Genomic DNA, 26,521 nt, shown 5'->3' with positions numbered 1-26,521 from the left:
GTTTGAATCAATTTACTGCTTAAGATCTGTAAGCCCCTCCCCCTTACATAAGCCAGTTCTGGTCTGATTGGTCAGCTGGCCAAGTCTGTTTTGATTGGTCTTGTCTGAAATGAGACACCCTTTTCAGAGTTTTGAATGTCATGGGAGGCGGGGATTATGCAAATTAGTTACTTTGGTCATACTGATAAGTAAAAAGATTCGTTAATAAAATGACTCGTTAAGATGATTCAGAGTCGACTCTTTCTTCTGAGAGACTACATCTTTATTTATCAAGCACTTTTATGAGGAACTTTGCAAATTGTTTACATTAACTAACAGCTACATTAAAAACTGCATACAGGATATTTTTCTAAAGCCCATGTGACCTGCTCTTTAACACCGTCATACATATCACACATGTAAATATAGTGTACTCCTTCACCAATCAGTGTTTGCTGTGGCTTTTACATCTGCACCGCGTCTCCTCTGGGTTTTTCCCCATGTTTGTACACACTGACCGTCACCAGGACCGTCTGCGAGCCGTGTTTATTGCGCACGAAGATGCTGTAGTTCCCAGAGTCCTCCATGCTGACGTGGTTTATGGTGAGCGTGGAGGATTTGTTCTCGTTTTTAATGTTGTACTGGGCTGCAGACGAGATTTCTCTGTCGTTCTTCATCCAGAACATTTCAGGCGCAGGATCACCGTCAACAAAACACGTCAGGCACAGAGACTGAACACACAGCAGAGGACACCTATATTACTATTATTATCATGATAGCTACATTCTAATCACGTTATCATCATGCTAGCTACATGCTAATCATGTTAGCTTCATTGAAATGTGTAGCCACATGTAAAGTGTAATTTAAAGGCTAAACTAGGTTAATTAGGCTAACTGGTCAAAACATTGGACAACAGTGAAAAAAAAATCTTAAGGGGGCTAATAATATTGACCTCATTGTTATTATTAAACTTATGATAGCTACATCAGGCTAGCTACATGCTAATCCTGTTATCATCATGCTAGCTTTATGTTAATCATGTTAGCACCATGTTAGCTACATGATAAGCATGCAACCATTATTCTTATGGTGTTAGCATCATGCTTTTTAGATGCTAATAATGTTAGCTTCATGTTAGCTACAAGTAAAGTGCAATTTTAAAGGGCTAACTAGGCTAACGAGTCAAATCATCTATCAACAGTGAAAAAACCCCCCAAAGATTTTAATAATGTTGACCTTATTGTTAAATTATAGCTAAATATTGCTAGCTACATGCTAATCCTGTTCGTGGCATGATAACTAAACAATTAACATGTTGATATTATGGTAATCCTGTTAACATCATGTCAAATACATGCTAATAATGTTAGCACCATGCTATTTCCACAATTACCATGTTATTATTACTTCAATCCTGTTAGCATTATGCTAACTAAATGCTAATCATGTTAACTTTATGCTAGCTACAAGTGCCATTTAAAGGCTTAACTAGATCAATTAGGCTAACTAGTCAAATCATTGGACAACAGTAAAATAAAATTCTCAAGGGGGCTAATAATATTGACCTCAGCGTTGTTATTAAAATTAGGATAGCTACATCATGCTAGCTACATGCTAATCCTGTTATCATCATGCTACCTTATGCTAATCATTTTAAGACCATGCTATCTACACAATTAACATGTTATCCTTATTGTAATCCTGTTCACATCATGCTAGCTATAGGCTAATCATGTTAGCTTTATGTTAGCTACAACTACAATGTAAAGGATTAACAAGATTAATTAGGCTAACCAGTAAAAACATTGGAGAACAGTCGAAAACAAATTCTCATTGGGCCTATAAATATTGACCTCATTGTTATTAAAATGATGATAGCTACATTATGCTAGTTACATGTTCATCCTGTTATCACCATGCTAGCTATATGCTAACCTTGTTACCACCATGATATCTACACAATTAACATGTTATCATTATTCTAATTCTGTTAGCATCATTGTATGCTAAATGCTAATCATGTTAGCTTTATGCTAGCTACAAGGAAACTAAAAGATTAACAAGGTTAATTAGGCTAACCAGTTAAAACATCGGAGAACAGTTGAAAACAAATTGTCAAGGAGGCTAATACTATTGACCCCATTGTTATTATTAAAATTATGAAAGCTACATCAAGCTAGCTACAATGCCAATCCTGTTAGCACCATGCAAGCTAGATGATTAACATGTTGCTATAACTTTTATAATCCTATTAACATTATGCTAGCTACATGCTAATAATGCTAACTTTATGGTCGCTACAAGTGCAATTTAAAGGCTTTACTAGGCTAATTATGCTAATTAGTTAAATCATTGGATAACAGTAAAAAATGTTCATGGAGGCTAATATTGACATTATTATCATTAATAATATTACAATTATGATAGCTAAATCATGCTAGCTACATGGAAATCACGTTAGCCTTATGCTAGCTACAATCAAAGTGCAATTTAAAGGCTTAACTCAATTGAAAGATCACCAGTAACTCATTATATTGTGTTATTTAGTCTGACACACCTTGTCCTCCATTATGGCCACAACATCAGGAAGACCCTTCGTGACTCGGGCTCGATCTGACAGACACAAAGTTACCATCATTTTTACAAACTAATTCACTCAAACACAACTAGAGTCATGAAAAACCTCCACTTACTCTTCTCCGCAAACTCCACTTGCCTGTGAATGAAGGGAAAAAAAAGGCATACTTAGGATGTGTTCTCCAATAATAACTGCTGTTATTAGCTTGAAGCAATGTTTTCATAAATTTAACATAATGAATATGTATGTTGTAATGAATACATTTTAAAAGCTATACAAAATATTAAACGAAATGTTAAAATAATAAATATTTTGGATAAAATTTCTAAAGTATATTTAATTTTACAAGCAATCATTTAAACTTATATCACAGTTTAGTTATATTGATTCTATTTAACTTTATATAAATAAATTCTGTGCACATTACATATATACATTATATATATATATATATATATATATATATATATATATATATATATATATATATATATATATATATATATATATATATATATATATTTTTTTTTTTTTTTAAATTAATTAATTTATTTATTTATACAACAGTTCTGTCTGGTTCTCGAATCTGATTGGCTGATAGCCGTGCGATATTCTGCAATATCAGAACTCCTACAGCCTCTTTACCCTTTGTGTATTACTCCGCCCACATACAGCCAGCAAAAAGCAGACACTACAGATCTAAAATTAAAAGATGCACGCTCATCTGTTTAACTGTCAGCTTATGATTTGAATGAGGAAGAAAGTAGTTCCTCATACAAAAGGGTTTTTGAGACTCTCCATGTTGGATTTAGTTTTTATATACACAATTATGCCGTCAAACTGTCGTATAAACGCAAAATCACACTCGTAATAGTGCGATATGGCTGTATATCGGCACTGGTGGGGGCACTAAACCAACGCACGCCTCCCACCTGTGCCGATATACAACCATATCGCACTGCTACTCGTGTGATATTGCTCATATATATAAGTATGTATATAAATATATATGTGTATAAATATGTATATATATATATATATATATATATATATATATATATATAAGATTATACGAGATATATATATATAAGATTATATATAGATATATATATATATATATATAAATGTTATCAAAGTTTAGTTATATTGATTCTATTTAACTTTGTATAAATAAATTCTGTGCACATTACATTATATATACATATATATATATATATATATATATATATATATATATGTAATGTGCACAGAATTTATTTATACAAAGTTAAATAGATCAATATAACTAAACTTTGATAACATTTATAGATCAAAAACAGGCTTTAAACAGCAACTAAAAGGGGTGGAGCTAACAGCTAACAAAGGGTCAAAGGTCAGTGTGATCTTATGAATATTCATGACTCACTTCAGTCTCTGGTGTTCCAGCAGAGCATCAGCAAACGCTACAGAGAAAAGAGAGAGAAATGTTTGAGCTTCACACAGATAGCGGAAAAATCTTCTCTCCGTTAAACAGAAATAGAGTTGAATTATTAGCCCTCCTGTATATTTTCTTCCCCCAGCGATAACACTTCATAATAACTACACACTATAAATCATTTATTAAGCATTAGCATCTCGTAAATTCATGATTTGATAAGCATTAACTCTACATTAGTAAACGTTAGTAAGCTGTTTATAATTGCAGCTACAAAATCTCTATTCTTGACTTATAAGCACCTATATAATGTGTTTAATAATTGTACTTTCATACTTAGTTAATGATTTATTTTTCATAACTAAATTAAGTATCGCATTATTTACAAACCATATGTGTTCAAGAGTAGTTGAGGGTTTTTAGGATCATTCAGAATGAGTTAGTAAATGATTAATAAACCAATGAAATCAACGTTTATATGTCTTATTATTCAGGCATATACTTATAGTTAACTAATATGTTAAGAAATGCTTTATTAACTCAACTTCAGGCAGTTTCGTGACCTAATCTAAAGTGAGGACTATTCATGCTTTATAAATGACAAATCAAGACTCAGTTAAATTCTAAACAGGGAAAATGACATTATTCTTTCCTATTCTATTAAAGATGCACAAATGAAACTGTACTTTAAATGAAAAATAAATCTTTGCAACCTGATCTAAAGTAACATCACTGTAGAGTCTAAACGTTGCATCTTATTATATTGTTAAATTATTATATTGTTGTTGTTGTTGTTTCATCCAGTTGGATGTCATATTTTGACACTCCTGTTATTCAGCAATGTGTAAACTTTACAGTAATTTTAGTTTTTAGAAAAGATTGCAAAGATTCTGAGCCTTTAATAGTCATTACTAAAGTAGAGGTAATGCTAAACAAATAATGAATTCACTAGATGCTAATGCTTAATAAATGATTTACAGTCTGTAGTTATTATAAAGTGTTACCCCCCAGTTTCTATTTATTGGAGAGAGCAGATTTTTTCAACACATTTCTAATCATAATAGTTTTAATAACTCATTTCTAATAATTGATTTATTTTATCTTTGTCATGGTGACAGTAAATAATATTAGACTAGATATTCTTCAAACCACTTCTATTCAGATTAAAGTGACATTTTAAGGCTTAACTAGGTTAATTAGTGTAAAGTTAGGGTAATTATGCAAGTCATTGTATACCAGTGGTTTGCTCTGTAGACATTCTAAAACAAATATTGCTTAAGGGGGTTAATAATATTGACTTTAAATCTGCTTATATTCTAGCAAAAATAAAACAAATAAAACTTTCTCCAAAAGAAAAAAAATATTAGAGGAAATACTGTGAAAAATTCCTGAATCTGTTCAACATCATTTGGGAAATATTTAAAAAGGGCTATTAAATTGAACTTAAATGTTATTAATAATCAATATTAAAGCAATGAACACTTTTCTCTAAAGATACAGCACTGTTTTTGTCTCTCAGGGGATGCTTATAAATTATATAACCATTAATATTGTTTATCTCAACATATTTGATGTATTTTTAATAAATAGTCCATCCCTAGTTTGGTGCTGCAGTACCTTGTCCAGACAGATCCAGCGAGCGCTTGTGTGTGTCCTGACCATCACACATCTCCAGTGTGTATTTGCCTTTATCGTTTTCAGTGGGATTGCAAATCTCGATCCAGAGCTTCTGCATGCTGGAGCCGGGCCGGCAGCGCTCGTCCAGATCGATCCTGCGCTCTCTGATGACGGTAAAGAAAAAACAAACACACATATAATTCATAAAACGCCCTCGCAAAATAACAACTCAAACAGTGTGAATGTGGGCTTTCATTCTGTTCCCAAAAAGGAGACTTGGGTAAAGACTTTAAAAGAGGAAACTGTAGAATCTAGTATAGTTATGATGTTTATGAGTAACATGTTTTTAAGTAAGGGCAGTACAGTGGCTTAGTGGTTAGCACTGTGGCCTCACTGCAAGAAGGTTGCTGGTTCGAGCCCTTGCTGGGTCATTTGGAATTTCTGTGAGGAGTTTGCATGTTCTCCCCGTGTTGGCGTGGGTTTCCTCCCAGGTGCTCCGGTTCACATACGCTATAGGGAAATTAAACTGGCCGTAGTGTATGAGAGTGTGTGTGGGTGTGAATGAGAGTGTATGGGTATTTCCCAATGCTGGGTTGCACCTGGAAGGGCATCAGCTGCGTAAAACATATACTGGATAAGTTGCAGGTTCATTCCGCTGTGATGACCCCTGATTAAATAAGGGAGTAAGCCGAAGGAAAATAAAAGAATAAATGTTTTTAAGTAATAGTTTTTAAAACTACTCTGAATTACTTTTTTCTATATATATATTTCTGTTTTTATTTTTAATGTAAGTATTTTTTGTCATTTTTTATTATGTATGTTTAATTTGATAACATATTTATGTTTTATTTCAGTTTTAACCTCAAGGTGAACTAAATGAAAATAGTTATTTTGTTTTAGTTAATGTTAATTTTTTTATTTTTATTTTTTATTTTTATGTATGTGTGTGTGTGTGTGTGTGTGTGTGTGTGTGTGTGTGTGTGTGTGTGTGTGTGTGTGTGTGTTTTAAAAAATAAAAGTGGGCCCTTGGATTTGCTAAAGCCCCAAAGTGTTCTTAATGGTGCTATAAAAACTGATTAATAAAAGATATGTACATTTCTACTCTTCCTTCAACCCATCTAAATCCATTAGAGGAAAAAAATACCCAAATTATTTAAATTGTTATGAAAAAATATAAAGCAAAATAGAAATTGCATAGCTTAGTTAACAGTAATTCCTGGGATGCAAAATGACGGATCTTATAAATAATCAAACAAGTAAAATAAATATACAAATAAATAAATAAATAAATATTATAAAATAGTATACTATTTATTGAATATTTCAATAAATAAATATTGCCATATTGAAATAAATATTGTTAGTCTATGAATATACAGAATATGTTTACTAATTATGTCAAAAAAATTGTTTTTTAGTTTTCTGACCCCAATTAAAAGATATTCCTTTTATGTTATTAATACATTATTCTATTCATTATTCAAAGATTAAATACATCCAAAACAAAAGCTTGTTTTGACATAACGTGTGTTATATATATATTGTTTGCATATATATACACAGTTGAAGTCAGAATTATTCGCCCCCCTTTGATTTTTTCTTCTTTTTTTAATATTTCCCAAATGATGTTTAACAGAGCAAGGAAATTTTCACAGTATGTCTGATAATAATTTTCTTCTGGAGAAACTCTTATTTGTTTTATTTTGGCTAGAATAAAAGCAGCTTTTAATTTTTTAAACACCATTTTAAGGTCAATATTATTAGGCACTTTAAGCTATATATTTTTTCGAATGCCTACAGAACAAACCATCATTATACAATAACTGCCTAATTACCCTAAACAGCTTAGTTAACCTAATTAACCCAGTGAAGCCTTTAAATGTCACTTTAAGCTGTATAGAAGTGTCTTGAAGAATATCTAGTCAAATATTATTTACTGTCATCATGGCAAAGATAAAATAAATCAGTTATTAGAAATGATTTATTAATACTATTATAATTAGAAATGTGTTGGAAAAGAAATCTGCTCTCCGTTAAACAGAAATTGGGGAAAAAATAAACAGGAGGGCTAATAATTCAGGGGGGCTAAAAATTCTGGCTTCAATTGTATATATATTTACATGAGGTCATCACAGTGGAATGTACTGCCAACTTATCCAGCATATGTTTAACACAGCGGATGCCCTTCCAGCTGCAACCTAGTATGGGGAAACACCCATACACTCCCACACACACTCGTACATTACAGCCAATTAAGTTAATCAATTCCCCTATAGAGCATGTGTTTGTACTGTGGGGAAAACTGGAGCACCCGGAGGAAACCCACGCCAACACAGGCAGAACATGCAAACTCCAAACAGAAATGCCAACAGGCCCAGCCGGGACTTAAACCAGCAACCTTCTTGCTGTAAGGCGACAGTGCTACCCACTGAGCCACCGTGTCACCCCAAAGAAACTCATGAATGATGCCCTTTGCTGGTTTCGAACCTACAACCTCTTGTGTTGATAACACAATGCTTTTCACATTCAGCTAGCCTTTCAGGCTTATGTATTTATATATAAATAACAAATATACACAGCACACACACTTATATTATGTTATCTGGGATGTGATTATTTGTGATAAATTTTTGCCCAGAATTAAAATGAACTAACTTAAGAGTAAAAATGTTGTATTGATGTGTATTGAAAAGCATTAGAGAAATCCAGAGTAAAAAACATTACTGTAGTGTGCATGGAGCTCACTTGAAGTGCCAGCTGGTCTTGATGTAGCTCAGGTAGTATTTGAGGGAGCAGTAAAGCTTGAAGCCCTGCGCAGTGCACTGGATATACACTGGACCAGCTGAGAGCACTGCAGGATGGACAGACACACAGTAAAGATCTGAAATATGTCGTGTATTCTATAAGCAAATTTCACACACAAAAACCTACATTTGCCAAGTCATCTCCCATGTTTACAAATGTTCTTGTATTGAATTTGATCTTATTATTTCTTCATTGAAAACTGCAACAAATCTGAGTTGTATTAAAAATTATAAGCATCTTTTTTTCCAGGTAGTCTTATTATTGTCAACATTGAGATGTGAAAGTAAGGGATGACAGTCTGACAGTCACGCACCGCTATATGAACTGACTGTTTTGAGGATGCATAGGAGGGGCGAAGGCGCCTGTAATGGAAAAGAAGGGATTCCCGCCGGTTTTGTATTTATTTCAAAGCGTTTTCATGCCTAAATAAAATAAAAGAGCACAGTACAGATTCACATTTAAAAGGAAGGGGTATCCCCTGGTGGTTCGGCGGTATGCATGGTACGAATTACCAACGCAATCTCACGGCAATTTGTAACTTTGATTTAGTGGCTAATTTGTGTGAATTCGTACGATCTAATTTGTACTAATTAGTATGATTTCCTCATCACCTAATGACGGTTGGGGTTAGGGATGGGGTTAGGTGCCACGCCTCCTTTTTAAAATCGTACATTTTTGTACGACGGAACTCGGAACGACGGAATTAGCCACTAAACTGACAAAACGTAATATACTCACGTTTCCTCGTCAGATCAGGCTGGAGTTACGGCGGAGTTTAAGAAGGATTGACTCCTCTACGCTTGATCCCCCATGAAGAACATCAAAACAAGATGTTATTTTTGGGGGGGGGCTAATTCTTACTATTAGCCCGTTAATACTGTAGTAAGAAATTCTTTGTTCAATATTAGCTTTCTTAAATATTAATAATTAAAAATGTATAATATAAAAATATATTTGACCTCTATAACAAATAGACATCTTAAGTATTCACAAAACACATTTCTTGTAAAATTGGTTTATATTTACATGTAGCCTAAAAAAATTTACATCAGACACATAATTTGTACAGTTTGACCTAGAGCAACCTCTAAAATCACTAAATATCCACTGAACCACTGAAAACGTATATGATTTCTTAATACATTAGATGTAATCTAAATACATTCCTAAATTTGATTCACTAAAGCATGTATTATCAAAACTACTACTGAAAAAGTTGACCCCGCCACACCCCAATCGTCAATGTATAATTCGCACAATGGCAGTATGGATTGCATATAGAAAGGATCGCCTCTTTAAAGTTTATTGCCACCCCTCATAGAAAGATTAAAAAATACAGGAGAAATACGGGAAAATACCTTCACTGGACGAAAGTGGGATAGAATAGTGAAATATGGGAGAATCCCAAGAAAAACAAGAGGGTTGACAGGGTGTAGTCTATAAATCACTGAATGTATAAACACTGTTCGCTATGCTCTGCTGACTGTATTTGTAATTTATTTTAGCAGTTTTTTTTAGTACATTCCTTTTTGTTTCTGCCAAAAAAAATACCCTAATCAAAAACATAATCAATGGCGACGCAGTGGCGCAGTAGGTAGTGCTGTCGCCTCACAGCAAGAAGGTCGCTGGGTCGAACCTCGGCTCAGTTGGCGTTTCTGTGTGGAGTTTGCATGTTCTTCCTGCGTTCGCGTGGGTTTCCTCCGTGTGCTCCGGTTTCCCCCACAGTCCAAAAACATGCGGGACAGGTGAACTAGGTAGGCTAAATTGTCTATAGTGAATAAGTGTGTGTGGATGTTTCCCAGAGATGGGTTGCGGCTGGAAGGGCGTCCGCTGCATAAAAACCTGCTGGATAAGCTGGCGGTTCAATCTGCTGTGGCGACCCTGGATTAATAAAGAGACTAAGCCGACAAGAAAATGAATGAATGAATGAAAAACATGATCGGCTTGTTGATGTGTTGACATTAGTTCTGTTTCCATCCACCTATTTTTATGCACATTTTGCATTTGCGCATGAACAAAACTGTTGATTGAAATGCAATGATGCGCATAGATTTTGAAAAGGTGCATAAAATACATATGCGCACAACTGAGTAGGATAAACTTTTTATTCGATAAGAGAAGATGCGCTTAAACTATGACGGAAACTCGTTTACTGCACAAATATCAGTATGCACATTAAAAAAGGTCATGTGATTTTGATATAAAAGATCATGTGATGATGAAAATGTTTCTAAAGGGATAAACCAGCAGGCTGAGCATATTGTAAACCATCTAAAATGTAATTTTGGTCATTCTAAAATGCCTTACCATTTAAGTATTAGTGTTATTATATTATTAATGACCTCCAGAATCAAGAGCAGAATCACACCTTCAAAAGCCACCGTGCATTCACTGCATGTCAGGATTGCTTTCTGAGGCGCGAGTTATTTATTAGATGAAGAAAAGATTCAGGCAGCTTCTCCTACTGCAGCAAATTCTGTTTTTACCGTTGATATTTGGCGCCAGTTAATAAGGAAGTGACGATTTTGTTTGTTTTGACTCGTTGGATGGAAACGCTGCTTTATTCGCACGTCTTTTATGCGATAATCCAGTTTGCGCATAAAGTTCATTTGTATTTTTGGATGGAAACATAGCTATTGAAAAACTGTTATTGCTGACAAAAGCATTTTTTAAATGTGTTTTTAAAGGAAGTTTGTCCCTGATACGCTTTCGTCCAGATAAAAATGAGAGTGAGGACTTATGATTTCAACCTACCACACTGTTTACTGAGCTGCAGCATCAGACGGTCAAATTCTAAGAGAAACACAACATCAGAAACGAACATCAGTATTATTTCTTAATCACAATCACATATACAGAGGTGTGAAAATGTGTTCGCTCACTTACTGATTTCTTATTTTTTTCTTTATTTATTTTTGTCACACTTTAATGTTTCAGATCATTATACTTATTTAAATATTAGTAACACAAGTAAAGTATGCAGTTTTAAAATAAAGGTTTTTATTATTAAGGGAAAACAAAATACAAAACTACATAGCCCTGTGTGAAAAAAATATATATACTGGCCCGACAATAAGCACTGTTGTATAAGACTTACATGAATTGGTCTTATGCAATGCTTTATTATTATTATTTATGCTTTATTCTGCGAAAACAACCAGCTAGATGTTCTTTATCCCACTTTTTATATGGTGACTTGACAAAAAAAACATATAAATTCTGAGGCGTAATAGTTTATTCACTCTTTAATTAAAGACAAAGCTGACAGAATTTAATTACAGAATTACAGAAATTAGAACATTCCACGATAATAACCACCTGGATGTACTTTATCCTTTATTATACTGCTGTCTGAAATACTCGATTCTTGACTGGTCAGTCATTACATTCTGATGTATGTTATTCCCAGATAACAACCACTGAATAATGTGCAGATTAGTGTATACTCCATCAGCTGTTTTAGTGTGTCAGCTTTGTGTTTTTGACTGTTTGGCGCCATCTTGTGTCTGAATAATGCGCAGGTTAGTGTATACTCCATCAGCTGTTTTAGTTTCTGTCAGCTTTGTGTTTTTGACTGTTTGGCGCCATCTTGTGTCTGAATAATGCGCAGGTTAGTGTATACTCCATCAGCTGTTTTTGTTTCTGTCAGCTTTGTGTTTTTGACTGTTTGGTGCCATCTTGTGTCTGAATAATGCGCAGGTTAGTGTATACTCCATCAGCTGTTTTTGTTTCTGTCAGCTTTGTGTTTTTGACTGTTTAGTGCCATCTTGTGTCTGAATAATGCGCAGGTTAGTGTATACTCCATCAGCTGTTTTCGTTGCTATTACGGCTGAGAACAATGTTTTCTGTGTCTAATTTTTGTGTTTTCTGGCAAGTAGCCATGTACTAAGCAGGATAAAGAACAACCAGAACAGTGTTTTCTCAGATTCAACTCTTCAGTCTTACACAACAGTACTCCACTTTGCGTCAGGCTGCTGATAAACCTGTCAGGCTTTATTCTGCAATAACATCCTCCCTAACATGTCAAGAATGTCCAATCAAAATCAAATATTCCAGACAGCCATGTATTCAACAGTAATAATCCTTACCATCATCTATCAGCTCCAGGATAGTGTCGTCTTCTCCTCTGCTGTCACTCACTACAGCTCTGTACACCCCCAACTCCTTCCTGGTCACCTGACACATTATACAACCCCAAATCAGAAAAAAGAGGGACAGTATGGAAAACCCAAATAAAAAATAGTGATTTCTAAATTTACTTTGATTTGTATTTCATTGCAGACAATATGAACACAAAATCATTTATGTCTGGTCAAATTCATTTCATTTGTAAATATATCTTTCCTGTCATTCAGACAAACAGTTGTGACAGGAGCAGTTTAGGACTAGTAATCAAGTGAATTGGTGAAAGAATGATGTGATGTGAAACTGGTGATGTCAACAGGTAATTGTAATTATGATTATTACAAAATCACCATCCAAGAAAGGTCTAGTCCTTTAAGAGCAAAGATGGGCTGAGGATAGCCAGTTTGCCAACAAATAAATGAGAAAATTACTGAAATGTTTCAAAAGTAAGAATGTTTCTCAAAGAACGATAGGAAGACATTTGGATATTTCACATTCAACAGTACATAACATCATTAAATGATTGAAGGAATCTGGAGGAATTTCAGTGAGGAAAGCACAAGGGCGCAAGCCTAAACTGAACAACCGTGATCTCTGACTCCTCAGGTGGCGCTGCATCAAGAATCCTCATTCATCTACAAGCCAGATCCCCACATGGGCTTAGGACTACTTTGGCAAACCTTTGTAAGTACCACAATATGTAGTTATATCCACAAATGCCAGTGAAAACTCTATTGTGCCAAAAGGAAGCCCTATGTTAACAGTGTCCAGAAGTGCCTTCAACTTCTCTGGCCTCTGAGGCACCCGGGATAAACCATCACACAGTGGAAACGTGTACTGTGGTCAGATGAATTTTGGGGGGAGAAATTGATGCCATGTGCTCCAGACCAAAGAAGAAAAGGATCTACCAGACTGTTACCAGAAACAAGTCAATAATCCAGGGTCTGACTTCAGTGTTTGTGTCCTGCATGTGATCTGAGGTCTAGTGTGCGTGTCTTTGGTTTGAATGTACCTGTGATATGGTGAGTGTACTGACACCCGAGGGCTCAAACACAGCCTGAGGAAGCTCCACCCCATCCTTAAACCACTTAAGACGTGTTTCTTTACTTGTGTTGGTGACCTGCAGGCGAACACACACACACACACATTACACATTAAAGAGCCCATATTATGGGTTTTTGAAAATTCCCCTCCATGTAGTGTGTAACACAGCTCTAAGTGAAGTGAAGTATCCAGCTAAGGCTTAAATCTGTTAGTGTACAGTGTTTAAAACTGTTGATTCATCTATAAAAGAGTCGACTCATAGTGCTTCAAACGAGTCGCCTTGATACCGATTCATTAGGTGTTTCGCCATGACGTACGAACGAAACCAAGTTATTCACGTGCACGCGCAAACCCGGGAGATTTCAAACCTGAGGCCCCGCCCTCTGACGCAGAAACCCAGACACACACACACACACACACACACACCCACAAACACACACACACACCCACACACACACACACATGCTGGTCGATTGAAGTCACACTGCAGATGGATATATTGAGTCTCTACAAAGATGAAACCTCAGCATTATAGCCAAGCAGTTGGAAACTACTGGAAACTTCTGGAAACTACATGCTACAAAGAATACTTCATCTGCGTTTGTTAAAGGAAGGATCAGTAAAGAGCAACTTACTGATGGACGTCAGGATGGATTTTTCTTCCTCCATTTCTCAAGTGTAAGTACGTGCGATTAAAGTTGCCTCATTGACTCTAGCTTGCAAATGTATTCAGTTGTGATTTGTTACTTGTAACCGAGTGTACTGTATCAGGTTAACTGGCTATATTCTCTTATCGCGTGCAAAGTCACGTTAAAAACGTGACGCGTGCTGCTTTGTTAACGGAGCTCTGTGGACGAGGAGTAGTGTGTGTGTCTGTGTGTGCGTGTGCGCGCGCTGTCGTCCGGAGGTGTGTGTGTTTGTGTGTGTGTGTGTGTGTGTGTGCGCGCGTTGTCGTCCGGAGCAGGGTTAAGTGCGTGTGTGTGTGTGTGCAATATGTGTGTGTGTGTCTGTGAAAAGAGCAGAGTGAGAAGCTAGGAGATCTCCTCAACTATTTTTAGAGTTTTTGCTCAATAAAATAGTCAGTCGTCTGAATTTTCAAGTCCATAGTCTGTATTTACATTGACCCACTGGCAGCTAAAATCCACGCCTACACTATCGAGCGTGCATGAACTGTGATTACTTTTATATTGCTGATTAGCTGTTTGGCATTTCACTCTCTGACTGAAGGCAGTCGACCAATCGCAACAGACTGTCATTGGTCCAATCAGCGCAGATTAGCTTCGCGCTAAGGAGGGGTTTGGGAACAAATGAATCACTGGACAATTCATACAGGAGTCGCTGGGATAATTAGGTAAAAATAAATGCAGATTATAAGACCATGAAAGTGTTTTTTGACCTTGCATGCATATTAAACTGTTGTTGGAGACCCTTACAACCAAGATATGACCCTATTTCATGTATAATATGGGCTCTTTAAGTTTTCATGTTTTATAGGGATGTTTTTCTACGGCTATGTTAAGCTGCTTTAACACAATCTACATTGTAAAAGCGCTTTAGAAATAGAGAGTTCTACTGTACACATACTGTAAAACAGGGGTGCTCAATCCTGTTCCTGGAGATCTACCTTCTTGTACAGTTTAGCTCCTACCCTGATCAAACCCACCTGAACCAATTAATTAGGACCTGAAATCCACTTGATAATTACAGACAGGTGTGTTTGATAAGGGTTGCAACTGAAATCTGCAGGAAGGTAGATCTCCAGGAACAGGATTGGCCACCCCTGCTGTAAAAGGTCCCCACAATGTCAGAAGTTACTAGGGATGTAACGGTATCAGAATTTCACGGTACGGTAATACCTCGGTATGAATGTCACGGTACGGTATTTATTGAATCATTTACAGGAAAAAACAAAACTTATGAAAATACTCCAAAAAAGTGCCAAAAGTGTCAATGACATACAAATTAGCCATCTATCTGTAAGCTTTGAAACAGGAACTTCAATTTTAATAACAAAAAATTATTAAACCATGTAAAAAAAATAAAGTTTCAATTTAGTATTGTTGAAAACTCATCACATTCAACATTTAATCACACTCAGCCCATCTACCCAGATGAGAGCTCTGCTAGTCGGACTTCTCATCAAGCATCTCCCGCTGGATCTAATCTCACTATATTTATTAAACGGGATATTTCATTTATCTTGTTGTCTTTATCTAACGACATATTCCCTGACTTTGGTCAGTGGAATCTATTACTTGTTCTCAGGTAACGTGTTTTGGCTGAGCGCAAAGAGAAGTTAATGATTAATGTAAGCACGTACATTCTGTATATTGACTGATCGCCTTTATTTCCTATAATGTATAAACTTATTGTATGTTATACTTTTAAAATGGCCATTATCGATTCTTAAAACTGATACTCAACAAAAGAGAGGCTGTGTTTCGTATTTTCACTGAAATTGAAAGGAGGCTGTTGTTATCGGCTCCGTTTTGTTATAAATATCCACACAGTGAAAATGACGCTCATCTTATGCAGCACGACGCCTCAACATTTCTGCTGTCTAAGTTGCTAATATTAAAATGAAAATAGGCAGTTCCTTAAATCATGTTTACATTTTATTGTTGAGAAAGTGAAACAACGAAGCCAGGGTGATGTGAATGAAGTTATAAAGTACACTGTTCCCTTTGAAGATTTACCCGTGTCCTCGGTATAATCTGCTTTTCCATATCAAACTGAGAAGAAGAGACTGCAGCCTTGATCAAACTTGCGAAGTCTGAACTTACACGGAGATAAAGCAGGTCGCACACCAGAAGCGACGCTCGGCGGCGCGGCGCGCCACGCAGCGCCATGTATTTTAGAATTCTAATCATAGGTTTCTATCAGGATACACACACCGGCGGCTGTCGGCGGCGCCCGGCGACGGCTCAGGACGCAGTTCATTTTTCAGCCGCGCCACAGAGCGCCATCTGATTAGTTTCATGTTAAATATCATTCGAATGTGCGCGTCTGGTGTGCGATACTTTAATCTGTCATGTACGCGCCGTGTCGCGGCGCCGAGCGGCGCTTCTGGTGTGCGACCTGCTTTAGAGTTTTCCAGCTCTTTTCATCCCCGCTTCTAGCAGCACACTCCATTTCCGCATTACTGGATCTGTAGCAACAACAGACCGCAAGGGATGATGGTCAAGCATGGGCTGATGGCAATTGTAGTTTTCGTTACCTTCCGTTCGCTTCATTCGCCTGAGCAAATTTTCTCAGAAGACCTATAGTTTTACCGAGTCATGCGACTTCGGTAATATCGAAAAAAATTAATATTGCGGTATGACGGTATTTACAATACCGTTACATCCCTAGAAGTTACTATCATTACTTTACTTGAAGGGACAATCGGTCCTCACAACAAACTACACACATTCTACACAATCATTTAATATTATTTAAAAATACTCATGAGCTCAAGTGTAAAATATACAAATTGACACTTTTTTATTAGCAAGGACAAGTAAAATGTCCTTAGTAGTGAGCCGTTTTCATATTTCATTATTTAGGTAAGGACAATAGAGTCCTCACAGGTATAGATAAACCAGTACACACACAAACACATCATTACCTTGCACTTCATGATCATATCACAGTCTGAGGTCACAGTCCATGACAGAAACTCCTCAAAATGTGGACCTTAGAAAGAGAAAATCCTCATTGATTCAGAAAGATGACAGTAGTGTGAGACGCTGATCTGCTGATCTCTGCATGTGTGTGTGTGTGTGTGTGTGTGTGTGTGTTCACTCACCTGACTTTCTCTTCCAGTTCTTTCTGTTGGCCTGAGACCTGGCCAGTGTCTCCTTAAACTCTGAGAAACAACCAGAGAGAGGAATAAAGATTAAATCTGGGGACAAATACAATGTATAATCATATTATTCATACTGGAAATGAACAATGTGTCAGTAAAAGGAATAATAAATATTTAAAAGTTCATTATGTAGGGTGTCATGGTGGCTCAGTGGTTAGCAATGTTGCCTCACAGCAAAAAAGTCACTGGTTTGAATCCCGGCCGGGCCAGTTGAAATTTCTGTGTGGAGTTTGCATGTTCTCCCTGATGTGTTGGTGTGGGCTTCCTCCGGTTTCTCCCCAAACACATGCACTATAGGGGAATTAAACAAACTAAGTTGGCTGTAGTGTATGAGTTTGTGTGTGAATGAGTGTGTATGGCTGTTTTTCAGTACTGGTTTGCTGGAAGGGAATTCACTGTGTAAAACATATGGCGGAATAGTTGGCGGTTCATTCCACTGTGGCGACCTCTGATAAGTCAGACACCAAGCTGAAGGAAAATGAATGAAGTTCATTTTGTTTTCATTCATATCAATCATGATATAAACTGACTTAATATCCTTAATATCTTTTTCTATTTTTATATGGACGTTTTTAAAAAAACATGTAAACAACTGCAACTACAAAAACCACAACAACAACTTGTACAAAAACATTTCCTAAAATTAACCTTCCTGAAGTTTGTCATTAGGATAAATCTGAGAATACAGAAACAAAACCCAAATAATTACATAAAGTTTTATAAACATTCTTTAAACTACTGATGACATTTCCTCAAATTAAAACGTTATTAAAATAAAATGTAAAGAAATATTTAAAGATTTTTTTTTTTTAAAGTTACTAAATTGACAATGGTCAAAATAACTACAATACTCATATATTCTATATTTCAAGTGGTTTTATACTTTTTTTGCCTTTTGCCTTTTTAATTATTACAATATATTATAGTAAGTATGTGAGTAATGTGTATTTATATAGTGCATTTATTGTCTATATAGACCCAAAGTGCTTCACAATCATGAGGGGGGGTCTCTCCACACCACCAGTGTATGGCATCCACTTGGATGATGCGGCGGCAGCCACAGGACAACGGCGCCAGTGCGCTCACCACACACCAGCCATTAGGGGAGTGAAGTGACAGTGATAGACTCAATACAGTATATGGGGATGATTAGGAGGTCATGATGGGTAAGGGAAAATGAAGAGAATTGGGCCAGGACACCGGGGTTACACCCCTGCTCTTTACGAGTAGTGACATGGAATTTTTAATGATCACAGAAAGTCAGGACCTCGGTTTAACATCTCATCCAAAAGATGGATATAATATAATAATTATTGTAATTTGATTATTACAATCTATTATATATATATATATATATATATATATATATATATATATATATATATATATATATATATATATATATATATATATATATATATATATATATATTTATTACAATTTATTATGATATAGCTGTTTTGTGTGTAACGTCATTTATTCCCATGATTCAAAGCTGAATTACTCCCAGTCTTCATCATCACATGATCCCTCAGAAATCATTATAATATGATCATTTAATGCTGAAGAAACATTTCTGCTTATTATCTTCACTTTATATTGTTTGTTAACCAGAAGTTGCTGAGACATTTTTTTTTCAGTGTGTATTTTCAACTGTAACCGAATATTGAGTAGGGGGAGGGGCTTTCTTTTGCACATCATTCTCTCATAGGTGTGGCTAAGAACATTGTGTTTGAAGCGTCAAACGAACATCCGCAGAAAAAAAGCCAATCCAAAGGCAGAAGCAGATGCTCACACTGAAGATTACCACAATTAATAAAACAAATCAAGATGTTTTCCACTCATCACTTCAAATAGTTAATTTATTTATCCCTATTGATCAAATTCACGACCCTTTCTTTATGTTGGTGCTGTTTTTGCCCTATTGACTTGCATTATAATCACATTTTTTGATTGCAAAGCCATCACAGCATATACTCATGCATTCTTGACTGCTGCTGGCTTTCCTACTCCATATAAAAGTCAGAAACTAAACTTGTTTTGCAATGTAACTAATGGTCAGGAGCAAAATGTACAAATTTTACCTCTTCCCAACAGGAAAAACCACCAACAATCAAGAACACATGATTATATGCCGTCATTGCTTTGCAATAAAAAAAGTGATTTTGATGAAAGTCAATGGGGCAAAAACAGACACCCAGTGGCGTAGCGCAAAATGCGGAGGCCCCCCTGCAGGGATCGCTGACGGGGCCCCATGATGAAGGGGGGGGGGGGGGGGGGGGGGTTGGATACGTCATACGTCAATTTGCATATCACTGACGTCATCACGTTCTACCGTTTCTGTTTACCAGCCTATGGTTAATAAAGGGGTATTTATAATTGCACTACACTTTATATAAGCATGTTTATTTAACTAAATGTATTGCTGTTTGAATACAGTATATCATTATAGATGTGTAACGTTAGTGAATGTGCAGTAATCTCTCATATGAAATAAACTCAGACAAGTTCAGAAACTGTCACTAAAATATCTGTGATTGTGAACAAGAAAAGAATAAACGGTCCAAGTAAATTGTTAAAATAAAGGAGAAGCAGATCGGTTTGACTGTACAAGGGAAATACCTTCACACTGCCTGTGCTAAATCATTTGTCGTCGGTACGCAGAGGGGTGATCTGCCCTCGGGCTGCAGGTGGGAGAGGCTGCTGTAGAGGACTGACTGGGCCGCCAGTCAGTGCTGTGAGGTGGGGGAGGGGCCGGCGGCATAACACGCAGCTCGTTGAGAAGAGTAGAGACGGTACGGTATGGAAAAATGACAGTCTAAAAAAATCTCCAATAACACACAAAAAAGTCGCTAGATTTGTCGCTAGGGGGGTCTGAAAAGTAGCTAAATCTAGTGACAAAGTCGCTAAGTTGGCAACATTGGCGGCAAGCAATCAGAATGAAGTAGTCCACCGCTTGAGAGGTGTTCAGAGAACACAGACGTGTGAACTTTGGTTCCGACCACAGTTGTTCCCAACAGTTTATTGAAAATCGCGACGACGCGGGGCCCCCTAATCACGCGGGGCCCCCCCGCGGTGCGTGCCCTGCGGGCCCGTCCGCTACGCCACTGCAGACACCAACATAACCAAAGGGGAGTACATTTGCCCAGAGTGTGTTGTTAAGTTTAGTTTTTAAGCCTAAAATATGTGTCAAGATAAGATTTGTCACCAAAAAATCATTCCATTTACTGAAACACAGTGAAAGTTGTGGCAAAATTAAGCCTCAAAATCAGCCCAGAGTGGATGAAAACATCCCCAACAGCACACAAGGTTTAAATCAGATTTCCCTCTAGAGCAGCTCTGTAGATGAGTGTAATGAAGCGTCATAACATACTCTTATCCACAAACACGAGTGTGAACTGGTTTTTGGCGCGTCCGTCTTTGAGCTGCGCGGTGTACGAGCCCTCGTCCTCTTCTGAGATCTGCTCAATCAGGATCTCCACCAAACCCTGCGCCTTGTCAAAGTTGATCTTGCGAGTCTGCGACACATGTACAGATGAAGTCAGAACTATTCGCCCTCCTGTACATTTTTTTTTCTTTTACAATTATTTCCTAAATGATGTTTAACAGAGCGAGGAATTTTTCACAGTATTTCATGTAATATTTTTTCTTCTGGAGAAAGTCTTATTGGTTTGATTTCAGCTAGGATAAAAGCAGTTTTACATTTTTTCACCTCAATATTATTAGCCCCCTTAAGCAATATTTGATTTGGATTGTCTACAGAACAAACCCCTGTCAGGGGACAAAGGTGTCCAAACTAACCGTATTGATTTTGTTAGCTCACATGCATGTCATTAAGAAATAACAAATAGTTTGCCCTTGTAATCTATAATTGAAATCTGAAAATGCATTTCCTGTTTGTTTTCAGTTAAACTCTCAGATTAGGTCTGTCTAAGGGCATTGGGCGTGGCTAACATACCTAACCACACCCCTTCAGCTGTCTGTTTAGACAACAAACAGAAATGGTGAGCAGGAGGAGTCTGTTAGGTTGTAATAACTCTCCCCAAACCCTTTCCCCATCTTTCTGAATTAAACGCCTACTTTACTACATCCAATCAGCTTGCAGTAGGAAAATCAAGCCACACCCACTGTTTCCTCATTTAATATTCTGTTTCTCAAGGAACTGCATCACAATATGAAATATAAATGGTTGCAGCCTGGATGCAGACTTTAAGGACTTTCATGCAAGCAAGCTCTGGCCCTTAGGCACAATAGCAGAAGTGTGTGAAAGTCACCGGTGTGCTGGAGATCTCTCTGTCATTCAGGATGAGCCGAAGCACCGCAGCACTGCTAAGAGCTTCAGTCTGCAGCCACAGACGCACCGATCCCTGCTCCGACACCTCCACCTGCCAGCCCTCAGAGCGCAAACCGATCACTGACACACACGAACACACGACACAACAGTGAGGAATATCTGATGATGACTAGCTGTTCAATGGGCTTTATGCATAGCTAGTGTTTTCAGCCGACGATAAACTTCTGGTGAAAGGTTTATGTGAGTATTTTTACTTTCATAAGGTTCCTTTTACAGCATGGATGCTGTAATGTAATTAAAATATAATCAGTTAAACAGACTTAAGTGTTCAATTATTTGTTGAAGCATTAAATGAGAGGAAAGACCGTTTAAACACAAGTGTTGTCAGAATCAGCAGGCGAGAACTCAAAAGCAAAAACTCACTGAAAATACTGTGGTGAAATAAAATGTCATGCTTTGAAAAATGTGAACAGTCTGAGAACCACTTTTTAAAATATATCTATCAGTCAGTGATTCACAATGCTTTGTGCTTTCATTTTATTTAGGCATGAAAACACTTTGAAATAAATATAAAAACGTTCGAGGTTACAGAAGTAACCCTTCGTTCCCCAAGGAGGGGAACGGAAGTGCCATAGAGTGGATTGATTGAATCCACGAAATGGGAGGATTCGGTTCAGAAGCCGCTTGTCTGAAAGAGTATTGAACGGGCCAATGAATGCAATGAATTGGCAGCGTAAGCTTGCACAGGTGTACTTCATTGCCAATTATCCCAGCATATAAGCACACCTGGAGCGAGCAGACGCCATCCTTTTAAGCTGAAGAGACCTTCAAACAGCTAAGGGACAGTCATTATGGCGACGGAGTATGGCACTTCCGTTCCCCTCCTCGGGGAACGAAGGGTTACTTCTGTAACCTCGAACGTTCCCCTTCGGTTGGGGAACTTCAGTGCCATAGAGTGGATTGATTGAATCCACGAAATGGGAGAAGTATGGAAAGCGCCATAATGACTGCACCTTACCAACGCCCCCGATGAGGGGATTGTCAAGCAAGCGTGACGCACCCACATCATGGGAGGCTCAGTCCTCCAACGTGTCCCTGGCCCTAATTTATCCTACTTCAACAGACGTTTTACGGATTTAGATATATTTTTGGGAAGTCGTGAGCATCTAGATAATTCTAGGAAAATACGACAGTACGTTGGGAAGCGTGCAATCCCGATAGGGAGGACGCTGCGGAGGCCATACGTTACCCAAGGGAGGATAGATGGCAGAATTTACATATGGACTAGCCCTAAAAAGGGGGAGTACGCATAGTAAAAGAGTGGTTAGCGGGGAGGGAAGGCACGGGTCCGCCCAGGGGGGGGACTTAACCGTGGCGGAATAAGCATATGGGATCGCCTAGTGGGGATCACGCATAGCAGGCACCTGTACCCAAAACGCGGGCTGACCAGCGGGCAGACCTACAACGTAGCGGGCCAGCAAGTGACTCCTCCGCTGAGTCAGTGCTGGGGGCCACGGAGGAATCTGCAGGGCTCACCTGATGGGGAACTTTACTGACAGATAAAAAGGCGCACGTATCTCCGTGTTAGGGAAAATGGCGCAGCAAGCGTGTTTCAACACCCTACCGAATTGTTTCCTCAATCACCAAGGGTTACCTAATACCCTTGAGGAAACCGGCTCCACTCGCAGATTGTAAAACCTTGCAAATGTGTTGGGTGTCACCCAGCCCGCAGCTCTACAGATGTCTGTTAGAGGGGCGCCGCGTGCGCGCGCTCGAGATGATGCGAAGCTCCGAGTGGAGTGCGCACGCGCTCTCGGGGACGCGGCTCATCTCGGCTCTGATAGTGAAAGAAAGGCATCCACAATCTAGTGGGAACTTATTTTCGGTACGGCACTTCCCTGCTGCCGACCGCTATAACAGACGAAGAGCTGCTCAGATGATCTAAACTCTGAGTGCGGTCCGGATAATACGCAAAACGCGAACTGGACAATAAAGAAGGGCTGGGTCTGCCTCCTCCGAGGGCAGCGCTTGCAGGCTCACTACCTCGTATTAAAACGGAGTGGTAGGAACCTTGGGCACATATCGCGGGCGGGGTCTCAGGACGTGAGAGAAAGCCAGCCCAATTACAGGCACGAGTCACTGACCGAAAAATGCCTCCGGGTCCCCGACCCTCTAATCGATATCAACGCGACCAGCAGAGCTGTCTTCAGGGACAGAAAGATACTGAGTCGAGGATCGAAGGGATCTGATGCGGCTTGTGTAGCGAGGGCGAGATCCTAAGAGGGCATGAGAGGGGGCGGGGTGGATTAATTTGCTTAACGCCCCTGAGGAACCGGATGATAAGGTTATGCGTTCCCACGGTGCTGCCAGCCACCGTGTTATGAGAGCGGAGATGGCAGCCACGTAACCTTGAGTGTGGAGGGCGACAGCCTGCTCTCCAACTTCTCTCGGCGTAAAGAAAGCACAACGCTGATCTGGCAAATTACGGGGGTCTTCTCAGCGAGAGACACACCATTCAGTGAATAGACTCCACGTCAGGGCATAGGCGCGCTCGGGGAGGGGGCTCTAGCCCGGGTGACGGTATTAGCCACCGCAATCGGAGGTTACCTAAGTCTTCCTCGCGTCTAAAAATCTCCAAAGATCGGCGAGGGTGCCAGGTGGTACCCTGTCCCTGAGAGAGTAGGTGCTCTCTCGAAGGGACTGCCAGGGGAGGGCTATCGCGAGGGAGAGCTCTGACATCCAGGTCCGGTTGAGCCAGAGGGGCGCAACCAGCAACCTGTTCCTCGTCCTCCCTGACCTTGCACAGTAACTGCGCGAGCAGGCTCACTGGGGGAAACGCGTATTTGCGCGTGCCCGGAGGCCAGCTGTAAGCCAGTGCATCCGTGCCGAGAGCACTCGCTCAGGGAAAGAACAACTGGCAATGAGCGATCTCGGGGGAAGCAACAGATCGATCTGGGCTTCCCCGAATCGCGCCCATATCAGCTGAACAGACTCGGGGTGGAGTCTCCATTCTCCAGGACGCAAGGCTGCCGTGAGAGCGCATCGGCTGCACGGTTGAGCTTGCCTGAATATGAATGGCGTGCAGCGATTTCAGCCGCAGATGACTCCAGAGGAGCAGACGGCGGGCGAGCTGAGACATGCGGCGAGAGCGCATACCCCCTATACGGCTGATATACGCCACCGCCGCCGTACTGTCCGTCCTGACCAGCACGTGTTGCCGCTCCAGCACCGGAAAAAAACGGTGGAGAGCGAGGAACACTGCCAACAGCTCCAGGCGATATGCCAATGCAACTGGGTACCTTTCCACAGGTCCGCAGCCGCATGCCCGCAACGCACAGCCCCCCAGCCCGTGTTGGAAGCGTCTGCTGAAACGACAACAAGACTGGACGCCTGTTCTAGAGACACCCAGGCCTGTAGGAATGAGGGGTCGCTCCAAGGGCTGAGGGCGCGGCGACACAGCGCAGTAACAGAGACTCGGTGTGCGCGCGCGTGCCATGCGCGTCTGGGGACTCGATCGTGAAGCCAGTGCTGAAGTGGTCTCATATAGAATAATCCGAGCGGCATGAAGCGGCTGCGGATGCCATATGCCCCAGGAGCCTCTGAAATAGTTTCAGTGGGACCACTATTTTACTGTCGAGCTCTCTCAGACAGTACAGCATCAGCTGAGCGCGCTCTCCGGAGAGGCGCGCTGCCATGGTGACCGAGTCCAGCTCCAGCCCGAGAGAAGAGATCCTTTGCACGGGGGCGAGTTTGCTCTTTTCTCGGTTGACCTGAAACCCCCACAGGTGGAAGTGCCAGAGCACTTTGTCTCTGTGCATAATCAATTGCTCCGAGAGAGGGCAAAAATCAGCCAGTCGTAAAGAAATCGAGTATGCAGATGCCCGCGAGCCGAAGGGGCGCTGAGGCACCCTCCGCGGGCTTGGTGAGGACCCGCGGAGACAGAGAGAGCCCGAAGGGGAGGGCTTTGTATTGCCAAGCTCGACCTTCAAACGCAAACCGCAGAAACTGACGGTGGCGAGGAAGAGTGGAGACATGGAAATACGCGTCCATCAGGTCTAATGCTGCAGACCAACCCAGAGGACGAACGCACCGGAGGATGCGCTTCTGCGTGAGCATTCTGAACGGCAGCTTGTGCAGGCAGCGCAAAACGCGCAGATCTAGGATTGGCCGTGACCCACCGCTCTTTTTGGGCACGATGAAGTGTGGGCTGTAAAACCCGCTCTCCATCTCGGCTGGAGGGAGCGGCTCGATTGCATCCTTCGCCAGGAGGACAGCAATCTCCTCTCGCAAGACAGGGGTGGACAGGGGGCTGACCCTGGTGAATACACACCCGCGACTTGGGGGGCCGTTTTGCGAACTGAATCGCATAGCCGAGTCTGATTGTGCGTATGAGCCACCGCGAAGAGCTGGCCCGCGCTAACCAGGCAGGCAGAGCTCCCGCTAATGGACTCATCGCTACAATCGCTGACGTACCAGCAGTGGGGCAGCGCGGAGTGGGTGTGCTGATCCGGGAAGCTCGCGGGTCCCACGGAAAAGCTGGAGGTGAGATATTTGCTCTCACTCCGAACCCGAGCTCCGGAGGGGAGGCTCGAGGGGTGGGAGAAAGGAGACCGTCCTCCCAGCGCTCGTGAGCCACTGGCGAAACGCACCGAATCTGCAAGCTAGAAAGCATAGCGTCCCAGACTGGCAGATTTCGAGCTGTCACATCTGGGGAAGTGAAAAGTGCCCTTTCATAATGTTTTCATGGCAGTAAACAGTGCCGTTGGAAATGGGGCCCCGCCCTCCAGCGAGGAAAGAGCAAGTTCCCTCTTCTCC

General features: G+C 39.9%; 1 protein-coding gene across 1 annotated transcript in view; it reads right to left on the bottom strand.

Annotated features, from left to right (window-relative positions):
* Nucleotides 1-240: 240 nt before the first annotated feature.
* Nucleotides 241-26,521, bottom strand: part of myom3 (myomesin 3) — a 126,835-nt gene continuing 100,554 nt past the window's right edge. Inside the window, exons 25-37 of the mRNA XM_073925535.1 lie at nt 21,687-21,826; nt 20,786-20,930; nt 17,353-17,412; nt 17,173-17,240; nt 13,534-13,641; nt 12,485-12,572; nt 11,151-11,189; nt 8,337-8,442; nt 5,592-5,755; nt 3,966-4,002; nt 2,676-2,698; nt 2,540-2,595; nt 241-710 (exon numbers count right to left, since the gene is read on the bottom strand). Of these exons, the coding sequence (XP_073781636.1) occupies nt 444-710; nt 2,540-2,595; nt 2,676-2,698; nt 3,966-4,002; nt 5,592-5,755; nt 8,337-8,442; nt 11,151-11,189; nt 12,485-12,572; nt 13,534-13,641; nt 17,173-17,240; nt 17,353-17,412; nt 20,786-20,930; nt 21,687-21,826 (1,301 nt within the window). The 3' untranslated portion in view covers nt 241-443. The remainder of the gene's footprint in view (nt 711-2,539; nt 2,596-2,675; nt 2,699-3,965; nt 4,003-5,591; nt 5,756-8,336; nt 8,443-11,150; nt 11,190-12,484; nt 12,573-13,533; nt 13,642-17,172; nt 17,241-17,352; nt 17,413-20,785; nt 20,931-21,686; nt 21,827-26,521) is intronic.

Source organism: Danio rerio, chromosome 16, assembly GCF_049306965.1.
Source record: "Danio rerio strain Tuebingen ecotype United States chromosome 16, GRCz12tu, whole genome shotgun sequence".
NCBI classification, from domain to species: Eukaryota; Metazoa; Chordata; class Actinopteri; order Cypriniformes; family Danionidae; genus Danio; species Danio rerio.
The sequence above is the reverse complement of the archived record's forward strand: the minus strand, read 5'-3'. Positions and strand labels throughout refer to the sequence as shown.